Genomic DNA, 17,076 nt, shown 5'->3' on the forward strand with positions numbered 1-17,076 from the left:
GAACAAAAAAATAAACCAAAAGAAATCACAAGGAAGGAAATAAACAATAAAGGAGAACGCAGTGATTAATGATGCAGAGAACTGAAAACGATCCATGGAATGATGTCATCTTTGAAAACAAAGTAACGAATGTGCAAGACCCCCAGCTAATCTAATCAAGAGAAAAAGGGAGACGTCCGTGTGGAGTCTGAGCCCCGTGACGAGGGAGAGCGGATGACGTACTTACGCACACAGAAAGGGGTCTTGCCCGACCAGTGGTGGTCCTGCTGGCAGATGCGCACGGACATGCCGATGAGGCGGAAGCCTGCGTTGCACTGGTACACCACGCTGCCGCGGTAGCTGTAGTTCTCCCCGTTGATGTGGCCGTTGACGATGGGCTCCGGAGTCCCGCAGTGTCCAGCTTTGGTGGGGCATGGGGAGGAGAGTGAATCAAACACGAGCTTACAGAAAAACGAGGTGCAGCTTGGTCAGGGTGGGGAGAGACAGGCATGGTGGGGAAAAGGACCAAGCATCCAACCACCCATCGCCTGTCCCACCGCCCGCTGGGAGTAGCAATTCAAGGGTGACTTCAGGAATCTTGGGCACGAAAGAAATGGTGTTGAGGACTTGGCAACCCCAAATGCCAAAGTTGCATCCCAAATGGCCATCCGTTTCCGAGCTTTAGTTTCTGTCTCTGTACAGGGGTGGAAACTGATCACTGTTACTTTCCTGCCTCTGGGATCATCCCCCTGCCTTTCTTATCAACCAGAACTGACTGAGCATCCACTCTGTAGGGGGCACCTGTGTCTACATTAAGGCAGCTGAAGCCTAGTTGTGTTGAAAACAACCATGTGAAAACAGCTGTTTTGGCTAAATTCATACTTCCTGCTCCTTGAGTGGCACCTAGGTGAGTTTTTATGAAGTGGGGTTTGGAAAGGGTATATTCCCGGCGTTTCCACCAGCTTCCTTTGGCTGTGTGGAAAAACCCATGACTGTGCCCCTAACGGGGGCCCAGGACAGTCGGGGACAGCACTGTTCACTCCGGGATGGACCATCTAATCTGTTCTGTTAGGTTTGTGAGGCTGGGACCCTGTTTTGGACTTGAGGGGTCTGAGAAAGGAGAGAGAGGAGAGAGAACCTTAGAAGGTAAGGCTCAGGCAGGAAGTGGATTAGCCATGGGGAAATGATAACTTTGTCCTTTGTAAGCCAGGTTGTTTTTATGCTTGTCATTTGCTTAGTGTATGTGTGTGTGTGTATGTGTTTGTCCGTGTGTTTATGTATATATGTATATACTGTCTGTAAAATTTGCTAATGTATAATATAAAAGATATTTTCAGTGTGTTGCAGGAATGTGTCTCTGCAAGTTTCCCAGAGGTGGGGACTGGGGTTCATTATATAAGGGCCAGTAAGAGGGGATTGTCTTTCTGATTGGAAGGAGAACCTCTCAGAGGCTTGTCTCATCAGACTTAAAGCTCTTCTCACCCTTTTGGGTGCCCTAGAGAAGCTAGTTCAGGGTTTTAGTCATGCTAGATGCCCAATAGTCGATGTTTGGATTAAACATTTTATGTCAGTAGATAAAATGATACTGTTCAAAGACCTATCCCAGCTTTGGAAAGATATAACCTGCCCTGAGGAGGAAAGATGGGCGGGATAGGCCCGGCGAGGTCACTCACCCAGGCAGCGGACTTCAGAGCCACTCCAGAGCCCGTTGGCCATGCACTCCCGCACCCTGGAGCCCACCAGTGTGTATCCAGAATTGCAGGAGAAGATGGCTGTTGCCCCGTAGACGGACAGGGTCCCGATGCGGTGCCCGTTGGGGGGGAGGGGGAGCTCTCCACAGGAGATGACTAGAAGGATCACAAAACGCCCAGTAAGCCAGCCCCAAGAGGAGGGCCACGTGCTGCCTCTGATTTTCAAGAATAATGACGGCAATAAGATCTGTTTGACTTTGCCCTACCAGAACTCCTGACCAGAATACGGGCGGTGACGCTGACTCGTGTGATGTGACATTGCAACTGGACGTGTCTCCAGAATCATCTGAGGAGCACCCAGGCTGGTCTCGAACTCCTGGCCGCCAGGAGCCCCCAGAGCAGCTGGGATTACAGGTGTGAGCCACTACGCCCGGCTCTGAGGAGCTTTTAAAATCCCCAGGCTGCACTGGAGACTCACGACCCACAATCTCTGGACATAGGGCCCAGACATGTGCATTCTTAAAAACTCCTCGGGTGGTTCAGACGAGCACTGTCGGGAAGAGATGGCGACTCTGCCTGCTCCTTAGTGCCCGGGGCGCACACTGCAAACCAACGCTGTTGTCCTTTTTTGCTGAGCTCAGCAGCAGCCTCGCGCCCCTTCACCACCAAGCACTGCCCAGAGCCTCTGGCTGAGTGTGCGGTGAGGCCAACCACTCAGGCTGCGCTGAAATGGGAGTGGCTGCATCGCAGCGAGGCTGTCACATGTTTGGGACTTTTACTCTGCCACACCTGGTTCCATTCCACTTTATACACCGTGTATAAAGACGCAGAGTATTGGATGACGGGTGCTGGAAGACTCCACTCCTCCCACCCAGTCTCAAACTCCCACTTCTCACTGACCAGCCTCTTCCTTCTACCTCTTTACATTCACTTACTTCCTCTATCCTCTCTGATTACCTAAGTCTTATGAGCGCGTCCCTATCATGGTGGATGTGTGGTGAGCCGCTCAGAGCCCGTCCTTTTAGGAGCAAAGGACTTACTGCCCCAGCTGCTGGCAAACCCCCTCAGCTCTTAGCCCTCTTCAGGTTGCCTTGGTTCAAGAGTCCTCTCCTCTAAGTTCTAAGTTCGTTCTCCCTCCCTGGGCCAGCCTGCATCCAGTGACTGGTCTTGCCCCAACTTGTGACAATTCTGAAGGGCCACCCCAGCTTCAGAGCTCCTTGGGGGTGGGGTGGGGGTCAGCTAAGGCTTTCACTGATGCCGCATCAGAGCTCGACTTCTCCTCTGCCCCGCCTGCTTCCCTTCCCTTCCTTTCCCCTCTGCAGGTGGTGACCCCAAGAGCACTCCCTAGTAAGCCTCTGTCTCAGCTGCTTCCCAGGGGCCCTGACCTTTGAAACTATATTCAAGAACCAAAGAAAAACAATGAACAGTGGAGAAGGAAAGGCAGACAGTCTTAGGTTGCACTTAGGTGGCCTGTCCCCTGTGCTATGCTCATTCTTCCTACACACACTGCAATTTCAGGTCTTATCACACCACATTGCCATTGCTTCTTTATTTGCCTGCTTCTCCTGTAGACCATAAAACTCCTTGTGGGCAGGAACCGCAACCTTTTACCTTCATATCTCTGCAGTATCTGGCATATAGGGCATACAGTAGGAGCCCAATGAATGTTCAGTAAAGGAATTAGTAGATGCTCGTCTGGACAATGGTAGCTTTTAATAAGATGACAAGGTGCTAAGAAGTATTAATACTTCCTTAAAGGAGTAGGCAGTTTCCCAACTCCTGATTCTGGGTGAGTGTACACAAAGAGGTACCCTGCAGTCCCTGGTACCCTGATACCCCCTTTCCCCTCCCAAGTCATCCCATGCGTGAGACAGTTCACATGGGAGGCACTCCACCACACCTGCCCACCCTCCCCTCCTGGGCTTACTTTGGCAGGTGGGCATAGAGTCCCCAAGGCTCCATTTGCCATTGGCCTGACAGCGGATGACCCTCTGGCCAGTGTAGTAGTAGCCAGGGTCACAGACCAGCATCAGCTGGGCCTGGAACTGGTACTGTGTCTCAAAGATGAGCCTCCATCGGCCATGCTCCACGCCGATGCTGCTGACATCAGGACAGGCCACAGCTGGGGGAACAAGGAGCAGGGAGCAGGATTAATTAATTAATTGTGGAAGACACTGCCGGAGCCCCGATCTAGGGACTTGGAGGCCTTAAAGCAGTAATCATGAGTCCGAGAATCTCCAGTCCGCAGGTAGGTTTGGTAAATGAATGACATGGATTGGGTGGGGGGATGTGGCAAACTGAGAAGCACAGATCTGCCAAAAAATAATCTAGAAAAAGGAAGGTGGTTCTCTGTCCATGGTGAGTGCTGGATGTGAGACTGCAAGTGCCATTTGGTTAGATCTTCATTTTGCAAGAGAAGTCAGAAATCTGGATTTTTTATGTGCAATTTTCTGATTTGAAAATGTTTCAAAGCAATTCAAAATCTGTTATAAAGCACAATGTAGGCCAAATAAAACAAAACAAACACCTCTGTCTTTGGACTGGATATGGCCCAGTCACCTGCCAGTTTGTGACTCTGGCCTAGAAGTTGTTATTTTAGAGTTTTGTGACCAAGGGACAGTCAGGCAAACTTTCTGACAGTCTCTTCATCTAAAAGGAAGTGGACCAGGTCATTCATGAGTTCCATGGTGGTTTGTGGAAGCATCTCAGGGCACAATGGTCTATCAGTGCTTTGAGAGCAGGTTTGGCTCCTGTCTCCTCTCCCTGAATGCCCCAGCCTCCACACGCATGGGTTTTCCTCATGACTGTGCTTTTAGCTCACTCCGTGCGGGAATCTTTTCAGCTGCCCACCCCACCCTTCCTTACATCCACCTCCAGTGCCCAAGGACTCACGGACACACTTCGGAGGGACATTGCGGTTGCTCCACAGGCCTGTGTCCAGACACTCCGCAGTGGCCTCGGCGCCTTCCTGGAGGTGGTAGCCTTCACTGCAGCTGTACACAGCCTTGGTTCCCACTGTGTACTCCTTGCCAAACACCATTCCATTCTTGGGGGCCTCAGGAAGCCCACAGGAAAGAGCTAGCCAAGGAAAACAGAGCAACATGAGCGTTGCTGATTTAAAGTGGTTTTCTGAGACTATGTTTTTCTTTCCTCTCCTCCCAAGGTCCTAATAAAATTATAGTAAAAACTTATAAAAGGGAAAAGCCTCATAATAAAAAAGAAAATGGGATGGTTATCAGCAGAAGGGATTTAAAAAAACTGGAAGACAGAAGTATGTTGATGGATTATATAGAGCAAAGAAGCTGCAGCCCCACATATATGGGAGGGAGCCTCAGGGTGAGACCAATTCTCCATCTGTTCCCACAAATGCAGTATAGAGGCAGTCACGCATCTACTCTCCAAAAATAGAGAGGGTTTCCTTCCCCACTTAAGGGGAACCCCCTTGAGAGAATTAGGGCTGCTATGGTGGGAGGTGGCATCTCAGAGGAAAGCTCTTTTAATTCTAGGGTTTATGGTCTCCTGGTCGACAGGCTGTCCCTTTGCCTGCCCACCTCTGCAATGTACTCAACTTCTTATTCATGGGAGAGACCTAGTGGGCCAAGATATCTGTATATAACAACAACAGAGCTAATCCACATCTGCTACCTGGAAAAATCAACCTAGCCTTTACTTTTTAAATATGTATAATCAAGGATCAGTATACATATGAAGAAAACTAGTGGTGTGAACGAGATAAACAAAGATAAGATTAAAAAAATTTTAAAAAGTCTCCTTAGGAAGCAGAGCTAATTTAAGAAACAGCAGATCTATAATCTTTAAACTTCCAATCAGTAGTATCTTAAGAAAATCCAGGTGACATACGGCACTCATAAGTTGAGAACACAGTGCTTTGAAAAAAGAACAACAAAAAGAGAACAAGGAAGAGCTCTTTTAAATGAAGAATATGGTTGTGAAAATAAGCATTCAATAGAAGGGTTGGAAATTAAAAGTAAAGGAAATGTCCCAGAATACAGACCAAAAAGACAGTGACAGAAAATGAGAGAAGAGGACTGAAAACACAGAGGATAGGTCCAGGAGGTCCAGCTGCCAAGTGTTCAGAGCTTCAGGAAGAGGGAACAGAGAAAGTGGATAGGATGGAATTATCACAGAGGAGAATTTCTCAGAGTTAGAGAGAGACACAAGTCTTCAGATCGAAAGGGAGCCAGAGGGATGCAAGGAGAACCATTTGAAGATATATCATCATGGAATTTCAGAAGTCCAAGGACACAAAGACATTCGTACAAGTTCCTAGAGAGAGAAAAAATATGACATACCTGTGAAGGAGTGACAATCGGATTGGCATCAGACTTCCCATCTGCAACACTAGGTGTTCAAAGATAATGGAACAAAGCCTTTAAACTTCAGAAGGGAATTATTCGTAACCTAGAATTTTACTGAGTCAACTGGGCCAGCATGTGCAGGGGCAAAAACAAATACATTTTCAGACATTTAAAGATTTGGAAAATTTACCTCTCATGAACCCTTTCTGAGGAATTTACTCATCAAAAAGAGGGCGAGAACTAAGAAAGGGAAAGATATGGGATACAAAAAAAAAAAAAATGACAAAACTAACTCAGAAGTACAAAGAAAAGGAACCTCAGGGTGACAGCTCAGGAGAGAAGCGTGCAGCAACACGGCCAGGCTACATTCTGCAAGGAGTAGGACTGACGTTACGTTTATAGGAGGACTATATGTTACTTAGGTAAGAGTGGACCGTTTGGGCTTTGAAAGAAAGTGATACTTACAAACCATGCTTGCCCTTTGACAGCTGAGGAGCTATTGCAAAGGGAGAGATTAATCAGGGTCAAAGCATCCACTGCTGTCCCTCACCCCCACCACCTCAGGCAGCTGGTCTAGAGCTCAGGCCTCCCACACCCAGAGCCAAGGTAAGCCTGAGCAGAGGGAAAGCCCATCTAGATTGACTAGCGATGATGCTTGGTGCTACCAGAATCTCCAGAACCAGGAAGAGACATCCCATTAGGGCTCCATTATGATATGAGGAAGGGTAGACTGTCCAGAGGGAGAGAGGCTGGAATACAAGATGGAAGAAGGAGTTGAAAGCTGCACGTGGGACCAAAAGAGGAGGACCAGGGACGCAGAAGGACCGAGGAAATAAGGGAACGTTTAAACATGAGGCTCTTCTAATGCCTCAACAGCAAGACATTGAGCTCCTCTGGTAGTACCAGGTTAGCCAAATTGTCATATCAGATCAACTAACAGTCTAGCTTCCTTGAACCCTTCAGGAAGAAATACTTAGATGCCCACTGACATCTCGCGTAGACAGCCAACCTGGGGAAAGCTGGAGAAGGAAGTGGGCAACAGCCATTGCTCATTGGCCCTGGCCTGGCCCTGCTCTCTTGGATAACTCAGGGGACAGAAGATGACTTCCCAGCCGGAGGGACGAAAAGCCTGAGTCTCATGATCTCCATGCCAAAATGCAGTGCCCCAAACCAGAGGGTAGGAGAGGAGGGGACTCCACCACAGAGTATTGGAGGCTTGTGGCGGAATGAGATCTCTGAGGGAGAGATTATGTAGAGTGAGAGAATGGGCTGGGGACACAAAGAGGAAGCGCTGGGAGGCACAGGGACTCTCATGGAGAGTGGACAAGTCATGGTTTGGAAGCCACAGTAGAGAACGGAAAGAACGCCAGACTCTTCCTGGCCCTGAGTTATGTAGGATATGAGGGGGAGCCGGGGGGATTAACACCCTCCACTTGAAAGGGCCACAGCATAAGTGCCCTCAGAGGACAGCCACCGTCTCTGCGGAGGGAAGAAGTGAAGACAGCCTGCTGGGCAGTGACCAAGGGCGTGTGCTTGCTGGCTGTGGAACTGGGATTCCAGAGCACGCAGAGGGAGCTGAGAGGGAGGGCAGTGGTGGGAGGCTGAGGGTGAAATGGTGAGAGGACACACACAGCAGCGTGGGGACCAGTGGACAGAAGCCAGGGGGGCTGAATTTTGGGTGGCGACATGAGGTAACAGAGATGAGAGGCTTGGTAGCTTCCAACCAGAGCTCTGGAAAAAAGACTTGTCCCTGTTGATGCCGCTAGAGACACGGAGACGGAAGCCAAATGACATTTGTCATTTGCGGACAGTTTGTTCTCTGTGACCTTTGCTCAGGGCTTAGAATAGAATATTAATAACGCATTGTTTTCATTCTTTGAGAAAGTGCAGGCACAGGCAAGAAGGTTGTGAGGCTTAGAGGTGAAAGCTGTCATTAGAAAGTAAGTCACCACACTGGGAACCAAAGAAAAATAAAATCAAACAGCAATGCGATTTCCTGTTTCTGTCTATATAATTGGCAAATAACGCAGCACATAACGTTGAGACCGTGGGAGAAAAGACAGCTCTCATGTGCGGCTGAGAAGGATAAATGAGGATAAACTCTCTGGGGTGTCAAAACTGTAATTATCAAAAGCTGTAAATTTGGCATATGTTATGATTCAACAGTCTCACTTCTGGGAATTTATTTTAAGGGAATAAATATGGAATTTCATAAAGATGAAATTATAAGTTTATTTATTTATTTTTCTAGCCCTGGCTAGAGTGCAGTGGCGGCAGCCCAGCTCGCAGCAACCTCAAACTCCCACTCTCAAGCAATCCTCCTGCCTCAGCCTCCTGAGTAGTTGGGATTACAGGCACAGGCCACTATGTCTGGCTAATTTTTTCTATTTTTGGTGGAGATGGGGTCTTGCTTTTGCTCAGGCTGGTCTCAAACTCCTGACCTCAAGTGATCCTCCCACCTTGGCCTCCCGGAGTGCTAGGATTACAGGCGTGAGCCACTGCCTCCGGCCGGAATTATAAGTTTATAGTAGCAATATATATATACACCCACACACACATACACATATATACATATACGGAAATCTACAATAGAATGATACTTGAATAAATGAAAGTTCTCCCATAATGCTATGCAACCATCGATAATAATGACAGTGAAGTGTATTTGATAATACGAAAGATGCTAACAAAATATTAATAGCTTTGTACACTGATGATCCCAGTTTTGTAACCAATATATAAAAGACCAAAGGAAAAGTGCTGAAATGTTAACGATGGTGATCTCAGGTGACATGATTATAGGTCATTTTTGCTTTTTTTCTTTTTCTTCATCTACTGTTTCTTCCCCCCAGATTTCTGGTCTGAATGGATATTACTTTAACGGAAAAACCCATGAAGTACAAAAGTCAGTGCATGCAAACGGGCACGTTTCAAGGGTTTGGTCAAGCCACTTCTCTGTGAGCCCAGGTCCCAGCATCCCTTCGGCTGGGAGCCTGCCCAGCTGTCCAGGAGGAGGGAGGTCCCTGCTTACCCCCGGGCTCACGCACACTGTGTTCCTGATACAGAACAGGCACGCTGCATCTGTGTGCTCCCATACCCACCTTCCCCACGACTCTCACAACACTGAGACCACTATGTACATGCAATCTCCAGGCTCGAGGGATCATGGATCCCCAATAAATGTTTTCTGAAAGAATGAATTAATTATCAAAGAGGAAACCCACAAGTGGAAGTGACTGGTCCTGGACTGGATCCGAGCCACCCTGTGACCCGCTTCCCGCCTGCTTCTCACCTTGACAGAGAGGAATGGCCTCGCTCCACAGGTGGTAGCCCTGAGGGTGCCGGGTACAGATGGCCATGCTGTGTCCCACCAAGCGGTAGCCGGCGTTGCAGCCAAAGTGGATGGAGCCCCCGGGCTGGCTGCTGGTCTGGCCCAGGATGAAGCCGTGGAGGGGAGCCCTGGGCAGGCTGCAGTAGGGAGCTGAACAACGAGAGAAGACTCAGTACCGGCCGAGAGACAGAAGTGGCCTTTCATGCGGCCCCTTCCACTCTCTTCTCCCCCCATTTCCTTGTCTTCACCCCTGCCAGGTCCTCTGCTACTTAGGGAGGTCTGCATGGTTGGTATTGAAAACAGCCAGTTGGTTTAGTAAAAAGCCAAAACAAAACAAAGGGAAATAAAACAAAGGGAAGCGCTGGGTCCCCGTTGCAGTCTGGAGGCAGCACTGACTCTACAGCCAAGTTCAGGTTCTCAAATCCCTTCAAACAGACTCAGAGAGCAGAACCCCACGGGGTTGGTTCCAGAAAGGTGTGACCATGGGGTGTGGACGTTGAAGTCAGGCAGGCCTGGGCTCAAGTCTGATTCGCGACTTGACGAGGTCTGTGACTCGGGAAAAATCACGGAAGCTCCTTCAGCCCCAGTCTCCTCACCTGTGAACTGGGACAGGCGATACCCACCTCACAGGTTTTTAGACAATTTGAATTGTATATAAAGCCCCCAGCGCAGCGTCGGGCACTTAGTGCTCAATAAGTGGCCGGTGTCCTTCCTGTCGTGTAGGGGAAGGGGCCGAGACAGAACTGTGGCAACGCAGGAAATAAACATCCCTACAGTGCTACTTCCCTCAACACATGGCTTCCACTTATTTCATTCATGTATTCGACAGATAGACACCGAGCGTCTGTTACGTACGAGGGTTGCTCTAAGTGCTGGGAATACGACAAGGAAGAAGACAGACAGCAATCCCAGCCTGAGAGAACTCCCACTACAAACCCTGCCAGCTGTCCTCAGGGGATCCGTGAGGCTGAGAAAGAGGGACGACCAAAACACCATGCAGAACAGCCCCGTCCTTTGCCCCAGGTGTCCCTGGAGGGGTCTCCCAGGCAGACGTGGTCAAGGTAGGAGTAGGGTGCATGGCCCTTACTCATAGCCTCCTCACGCTGAGGACCGATGGCCTCTTATTTGATCACATACTGCTGGGGACACTCACTGCTGTGCTAAATATAAATACCTCCCTTCCAAGCCAGTCGTGTTTCCTTGCTCAAGATGTGTTGTATTCCTTTGTCTCCTATGTTCTGTGTATTTTGGATCTTTGTGTCTACCTGACTCAGGAACAAGAATCTCAGTTATAAAGTAGACTTAGTCACAGTGACAGACGCAGGTGCAAATTACTCAGGGCTACTGGATCTTAATTATTAAGTACTAATTGTTGCGCCATGTAATTAATTTGCTTTCTACATGGCATATGTATTGTAATTGCAACTGATTCATTATCCCCAAACATGTTAACCTTTAGAACATCAAGGAAAGGGTAACTCCTTAATAGCTTTTAGTTCTTAATTTAGCAGTCAGCATGGTGAATTGCTGCTAAACTGCTATATTTCCCTTTTGCGTGAGATGCTATAAGCAACTCAGCCTGAGTCACCCCTGAGAGGTACCTTAAAGTTTCTTTTTTCTTTTCTTTTTTTTTTTTTTTTGAGACAAGGTCTCCCTCTGTTGCTTGGGCTAGAGAGTGCAGTGGCATCATCATAGCTCACTGTAACCTCGAACTCGTGGGCTCAAGCGATCCTCCTGCCTCTGCCTCCAGAGTAGCCGGAATTACAGGCACATGCTACTACACTTGGCTAATTTTTTCATTTTTTGTAGACATGGGGGTCTTGATGTTGCCTAGGATGGTCTCATACTCCTGGCCTCAAGCGATCCTCTGCCTGCGCCTTCCAAAGTGCTAGGATTACAGTCATGAGCTACCAAGCCCAGCCCTTAAGGTTTCTTTTTCATCATGAGGAAATTGAGGCCTGAAGTGGTTAAGGGCTTTGTCTAATAGGATTATAGCTATTAATAGTTAGTGACAGAGCTTGTCACTGTTCCTGGGGCACTCAAACATGGAGCCACCTTCCCCCCTGTGTGCACTGGGGAAGGGAGGGTTTGGGTGGGCTGTGCAGAGGATATGGACTCTGAGATAGCAAGATCCGTCTCCTCCCAGGCTCCTCTCAGCTTCGCCTGGGCAGCTCTTTCCCTGAAGCCACATCCAAGGGTTCTCTAAGAATATTCAATGGGCCTCTAGGTTTGGGCTGCTCTTGCAAGTAGGAGACCCATTAGCAGATGGACTGAGGCAGGTGGTACCTCAAGCAGGTTATAATCTGACATCCCTTCCAACAAATATTCTTTAAACATTTGTCTGCAATGGAGGTCAAATGCAGCCAGGGGACAGTGCTGAAAGGGAACTGGTGTGGGGGGATTGGAATCCCCCACGGTCTTAAGCAATTCATTGTGCCTCCAAGCTTGCAGAGCCCAGCCAGCAGTTCCCTGGACTCACCCACCTCCAAGGTGGGCATCAGGTAGCTTAAGTTTTCCTTCAACTGCAGGCAGTAAACCCCATGATGGGAGTTCAGATAAATTCCAATTTCTCCATTGCATTATATTCCCAGGATATTTCTGTGCTCCTTAAAGACCGTTGCCCAGGTCAGCCTTGTGGCTGGCCTGGTCTCGGATCTGACTGTGCCTGTAAGATAGGGCTTGCAGAGCAGGAGAGAGGCTCCTGGCCTTGAAATATAGCCCATCCTTTGCTGCTCATTGAACGTTTGCCTGTTAGAAACCCCTGTCTTAGGGCTTTTTAGTTTTAAGGAACTTTTGGTAACATTTCCTAAATTTCCTAATGGGACAGGATCACCTTTCAGCATTATCAGATCATATATAATGGTTAAGTTTATCCTAAAGACACAGGCTGGCAGTATGAGAAGAAAAGAGGGAAATGGTTAAAAATGGGGAAAGGAAAAGAAAAAGAGGTAGGAAAATGCCAAGGCCTGCTGGGACAGCTTTAGGTGAGGGCTATTTAGAGGAGGGGAAAGGCTGCCCAGTTCCATAGAGGAGAGGGCCCGTGGCTCATGTGGGTGTTTCGGGTGGGCAGCTTAAGGGGCTCAGGGGCCATGCCCTTCTCATGAGGCCTCATGCATTACTCACCTGAATACCGGATCTTAAAGCCCTTCCGATTGTAAGCGTGATCAGACGACCAGCGCAGGTACACAGAGTTGCTTGAGCTGGTGACCACCAGGGGAGCTGAGTAATTCCCACTGAGGGCTTTCAGCAGAGGACTTTGTCCTGAGGGCCCTGGGGTGAGAATGACACAGGATTACAGACCATCAGAGCTGTGGCAGACAGGCCCAAGTGAAGACACGAGGACTCAGGGGGTTGGGCAGCTTGCTCGGCGTCAGCACAATCATCTGTACTCACACTCCCCTCTGCATCCACGGGCATTGCTCAAGGTGCCCTTTCCTCCTGAGCTCGGTGCTAAAGCAGTGCTCTAGGAAGTCCTGCCCACTTCTAGCAGCTGGCAGGTGAGATGAAATCTGTTTGCCGTGTGGGGACTTGATCGAGGTCAAGCCCCTGGTTCATGGGACAGCTGGTTCTCAAACTGGGACCTCCCTTCACTTGGCCGCCTTACTTCTCTTGTGCATGCTAAAAACAGCTCAGTGCCAGCCATAGATAAAAAGTATTTATTGAATGTATATATAGCAATAAAGCTGGAGGAAAATGTCATGTCTCATGGTCATAAGTAACGGAGCTTCCCAATCTTGCTTTCCAAGGCTCTGTGAGAAAGGCCTCCTTCTTCCTTTTTATTACCGTAACTGCCTGGGATTGCATCCTGGGGGCTGGCTCAAGGGAGGCAGAACATAAAGCTGGATAATCCCTAACACAGGATTTATCACCCTGGGAAAGGCCCTGAGTGATGGCTGTGATGTGCTGCTAAGACCCTAGGAGCTTGCAGAAAGTAATGGGCCACACTGAGCACAGTCGAGAGCCATCAGAACTGCATGGCAAACTATAAGGGAAGGAGGCAAAAGGCTCAGAGGAATGGCACCCTAGAACAGGTCTGTCGTGTAAGAGCAGGAAACCCACTAGCTGTCTGTATTTCTCAGGAGGGGCCCGAGGACACTGTTTACTGGAGCAATCAGGAGGCGGGGAGCTGGTGAGGAGGTGAGCACCGGTATTACTGAAAACCTGGGTCAAGGTTGTCCTCTGCAGATGAAACTGATAGGAGGAGATGCTGTCATAGAACTGGGCTCCCTGGTAGTAATGAGGAGATCCCAGAGTGCAGAGGCCAGGTGGGAGCACTGAACAGTCAGAAGCAAGGTTGGTGTAATTTCTAAAATGGGCAGCAAGGTTGGAATGGCAGCTGGGAGGGCCTCACCTATAGGATCTATGGAGATGGCTCATAGAACATGGTATTCCTAAGGGCAGGATAGGCAGGCAGCCAAAAAATATATGAAGAAATGAACAAAACAGATAACCAGAGGGACTTTCTGTTGGTGGGACTTTCTCCCAGTGGAAAGTCCCAATGCCTTGCCCAGTTTGCAGACCCAAGCCAGGTTTCATCCCCATTCCAGAACACTTTGGCTGGGGAAGAGGCCGGTTCTCTATGTAAAAGGACCCTGCAAAAAGACACCAATTGTATATAGTAGTGATTCTTCCAGTTCTTTCCCCAAATGACCAGCCACTATTTAATCAGGTACTGAATATTACAGAAAAGGGAATGTTCAGAAATACCTAAGACTTTTGGATACAGGATGTGAAATCGATGCTGACACTGGGGACCCAAAGCACCACCGTGGCTCCTCTGTTAGAGGAGGGGTGTGTGAGGGCTGGGTAGCAATGAATCCTGGCCCAGGTCCCTCACACGGTACAAACTTAACCAAGTAGGAGCCTCAACTGTAGCAGCTGTGCCAGATGCAGTATCTTAATCAGAGCAGATTAACACAGCTTGGTTACGTGGAATGCAGTATTGACCTCGCAATACGTTCTTTTCTATACGCTTCAGAAAGGATGATCAGAAGCAGTGCGCATTCACATGAGGTAGACACAGTCTACATTCATGGTTTTGCCCCAGAGCTATGTTAATTCTCCTGCTTTCTGTCATAATATAGTATGTAGGGATGTGGACCATCTGGACATCCTGCGGAATATGGCATACTGGTTCACTATATTGAGGACATCATTTTAATCGAATCAGATGAGTGAGAAGGGACAATTAGCATAGATGCCTTTGCAAGATACATGTGCTCCAGAGGGTAAGAGATAAATCCTACAAAGTTGGCAGTGAGGTTTTAGGGTCTAGTGGATTGGAGCATGCTGAGACATTCCCTGCAAATTAAAGAGCAAATTATTGCACTTACTACCAAAGAGGAAGCACAGTGCTTGGTCAACCTTTCTGGGGCTTGGAAGCAGCACTCTTCATTTGTGAATATTATTGTGACTCATTTGTTGGTTGACATTCAAGGATGCTAGCTTCGAGTGGGGGCTGGAGTAAGAATGGGTTCTGCAACAGGTCCAAGCTCCAATACAAGCAGCCCTGATCCTTGGGCCATGCAACCCATCAGATCCCATGGTTTTGGGGTTTCCGTGGCAGAGAAGGACATCATGTGGAGCCTCTCTGGCGAGCCCTACTAGGAGAACTGCAGCACAGACTCCTGGTTCTGAAGCCAGCCCATGCCATCTGCAGCAGGCACCATACAGCGTTTGACTGACTTACCATCGAAAATCTCAAACTCATCATACTGCTTCTCGCTGAGGAAGTACTCCACTGTGATGGTGATGTTATATTCGGGCTCCACTCTCACCAGCCAAGAGCAGGTCTGGAACTGGGGGTAGCTTCCAGGGTAGCTCTGGCTCAGGATCACACCTGTGGAGTCTGTCAGAAGCTCATTCGTTGGGCAGTGCACTTGGAGGAAGAAATAGAAATATGGTGGGTGGAGATGGAACCGCAGCCAACACATTTGCTTTTCTCCAGTACAAAAGACAACCATTGGAAAATCAGTATTTGAGCACATTGAAACAAGAGAATACCCTTTATTGCACTACTCCATGAGAGGAGGTGACCTCAGACCTTACGTCAATGTTACAGTATTTTTGGGACTCAGGCCTGACCAGTTGGTGGGAATCACTTCCAAGCTCAGTTGTGGACACACTACCTGGCTTTGGAGTAGGCAGGGATGGTATGTACAAACAGACAACAGTAGCTATCCCCAAATCTGAAAGAGCTCATCTATGAAATGGGTTTGATTTGTACAAAGGTAGTACTGTATAGGGCAGAGGTAAGACATGGGATTTTTGAGTCAAACGTACCAGGATTTATAGCCTACCTTTATTACTTACTACCTGAGTGGTCTCGAACAAATTATTTATTCTCTGTGCAATGGCTTCTCTATCTCCAACACAGAGAGATAGCATCTACCTTACAGGGCTTTCATATTATATAAAATATTATATGAAATAATATATGTAAAGCATGCAACATAGTGCTTTAATAATATGGTAGAGATGATGATAGTGATGATAACTGCATCTTGAACAGAAAGGGTCTCAGAGCTAGGCTGTGGCCTAATTAGCAGTATTAACATATCAAAAAAAAGTCACCCTAAGGAAGGCATTGCCTGTGCAAATTAGAAAAGGAGGAATGGGAAGAGCAGGGTTGGGTTTTCTGGTACCACAACGAAGGGTAGGGGAGATGCTGGTTCAGAGAGGCCTTTCGCAGGCACTGAGGAGCTGCTCTGTCCTAGGGCACAGGGAAGCGTCATAACACCCTGCATGAAACAAATTTTAGGATGCGTCACCTCCACTTGCTAGGGTTGGGGACTTCGGAGCAAAGTTCTGAGGACTAAATAAACTTCTTTATACCTTAAAAAGGCATGCCATTGACAACACTTGTATTCCAATCACTGCAAATGGAGGAACTGGTATTTTGCAATAGATGTGCCTTTAGACAGGCTTCCTGAGTGTGCTGGATTCTGGATCCCTGATAGAAGGGAGTTTCTGGGCCTGCAAGGCCAAGGACTAATCCCTGGATTGTAATCTCGGGTACTGCTACTCTAGGGAGGAGACCTTGCCACGGGCTCTGTACCCAGCTGGCTTCATAGAAGCGGGGCTTGCTATCGGTGCTGGGACCGGCTCCTAGCCAGAGGCTGGCTGTGGCTCAGAATTGCACAGGACGCAGCCAGGACTCCTGAGCAGCTTTTCCTGGGAGAGCTTCCTTTTTATTCTGTAAGAGGAAAAGGAAAGCAAATGCCTTCTAGGAGGAAACCACCTGGATGTTGAAATGCTCCTGATTTCACTAACCTGATAACTGACACAGGTCACCAAGGTGTGGTGATATTTAAGTTCCCTTCAGGCCTCGTGGTCCTCTCCTACCTCCACCAGGTCCACTTCCCATGTTCGTTACCTTTCTACTTGAAACTGCGTCTCTCGACAGAAAATGATCATGCTCTCAAATGAGATTGGTCTGTGGGTTTTCCTTTGGGTGTGCAACTTTATCAGATGTGGGCATTAGTGGTTACACGTTTCATTGCTTCTCCCTATGCTCGAGATTATCTGGTCTTTTAAGACTTAGTGGTACTCTTCCGTGAGACCATCTACACTTGATATTTTTGGTGGGATCATTTGCTGCATAACGACCTTTCAGTCAGTGATGGACCACATATGTGATGGTGGTCCCATAAGATTAGAATGAAGCTGAAAAATTCCTGTTGCCTAGTGACGTGGTAGCCATTGTAATGAGCCCGTGTGGCATGTGCTTGCGGTGATGCTGGTGTACACAAACCCA

At 48.3% G+C, this 17,076-nt stretch overlaps 1 protein-coding gene across 1 annotated transcript in view; it reads right to left on the bottom strand.

Moving 5' to 3' along the window:
• CSMD2 (CUB and Sushi multiple domains 2) overlaps positions 1-17,076 on the bottom strand; it is a 587,354-nt gene that overhangs the window by 49,926 nt on the left and 520,352 nt on the right. Inside the window, exons 46-52 of the mRNA XM_012642214.1 lie at positions 15,010-15,198; positions 12,444-12,590; positions 9,282-9,470; positions 4,563-4,748; positions 3,598-3,792; positions 1,649-1,826; positions 227-462 (exon numbers count right to left, since the gene is read on the bottom strand). Of these exons, the coding sequence (XP_012497668.1) occupies positions 227-462; positions 1,649-1,826; positions 3,598-3,792; positions 4,563-4,748; positions 9,282-9,470; positions 12,444-12,590; positions 15,010-15,198 (1,320 nt within the window). The remainder of the gene's footprint in view (positions 1-226; positions 463-1,648; positions 1,827-3,597; positions 3,793-4,562; positions 4,749-9,281; positions 9,471-12,443; positions 12,591-15,009; positions 15,199-17,076) is intronic.

Source organism: Propithecus coquereli, unplaced genomic scaffold (genome assembly GCF_000956105.1).
Source record: "Propithecus coquereli isolate 6110/MARCELLA unplaced genomic scaffold, Pcoq_1.0 Scaffold178, whole genome shotgun sequence".
In the NCBI taxonomy this organism is placed as follows: Eukaryota; Metazoa; Chordata; class Mammalia; order Primates; family Indriidae; genus Propithecus; species Propithecus coquereli.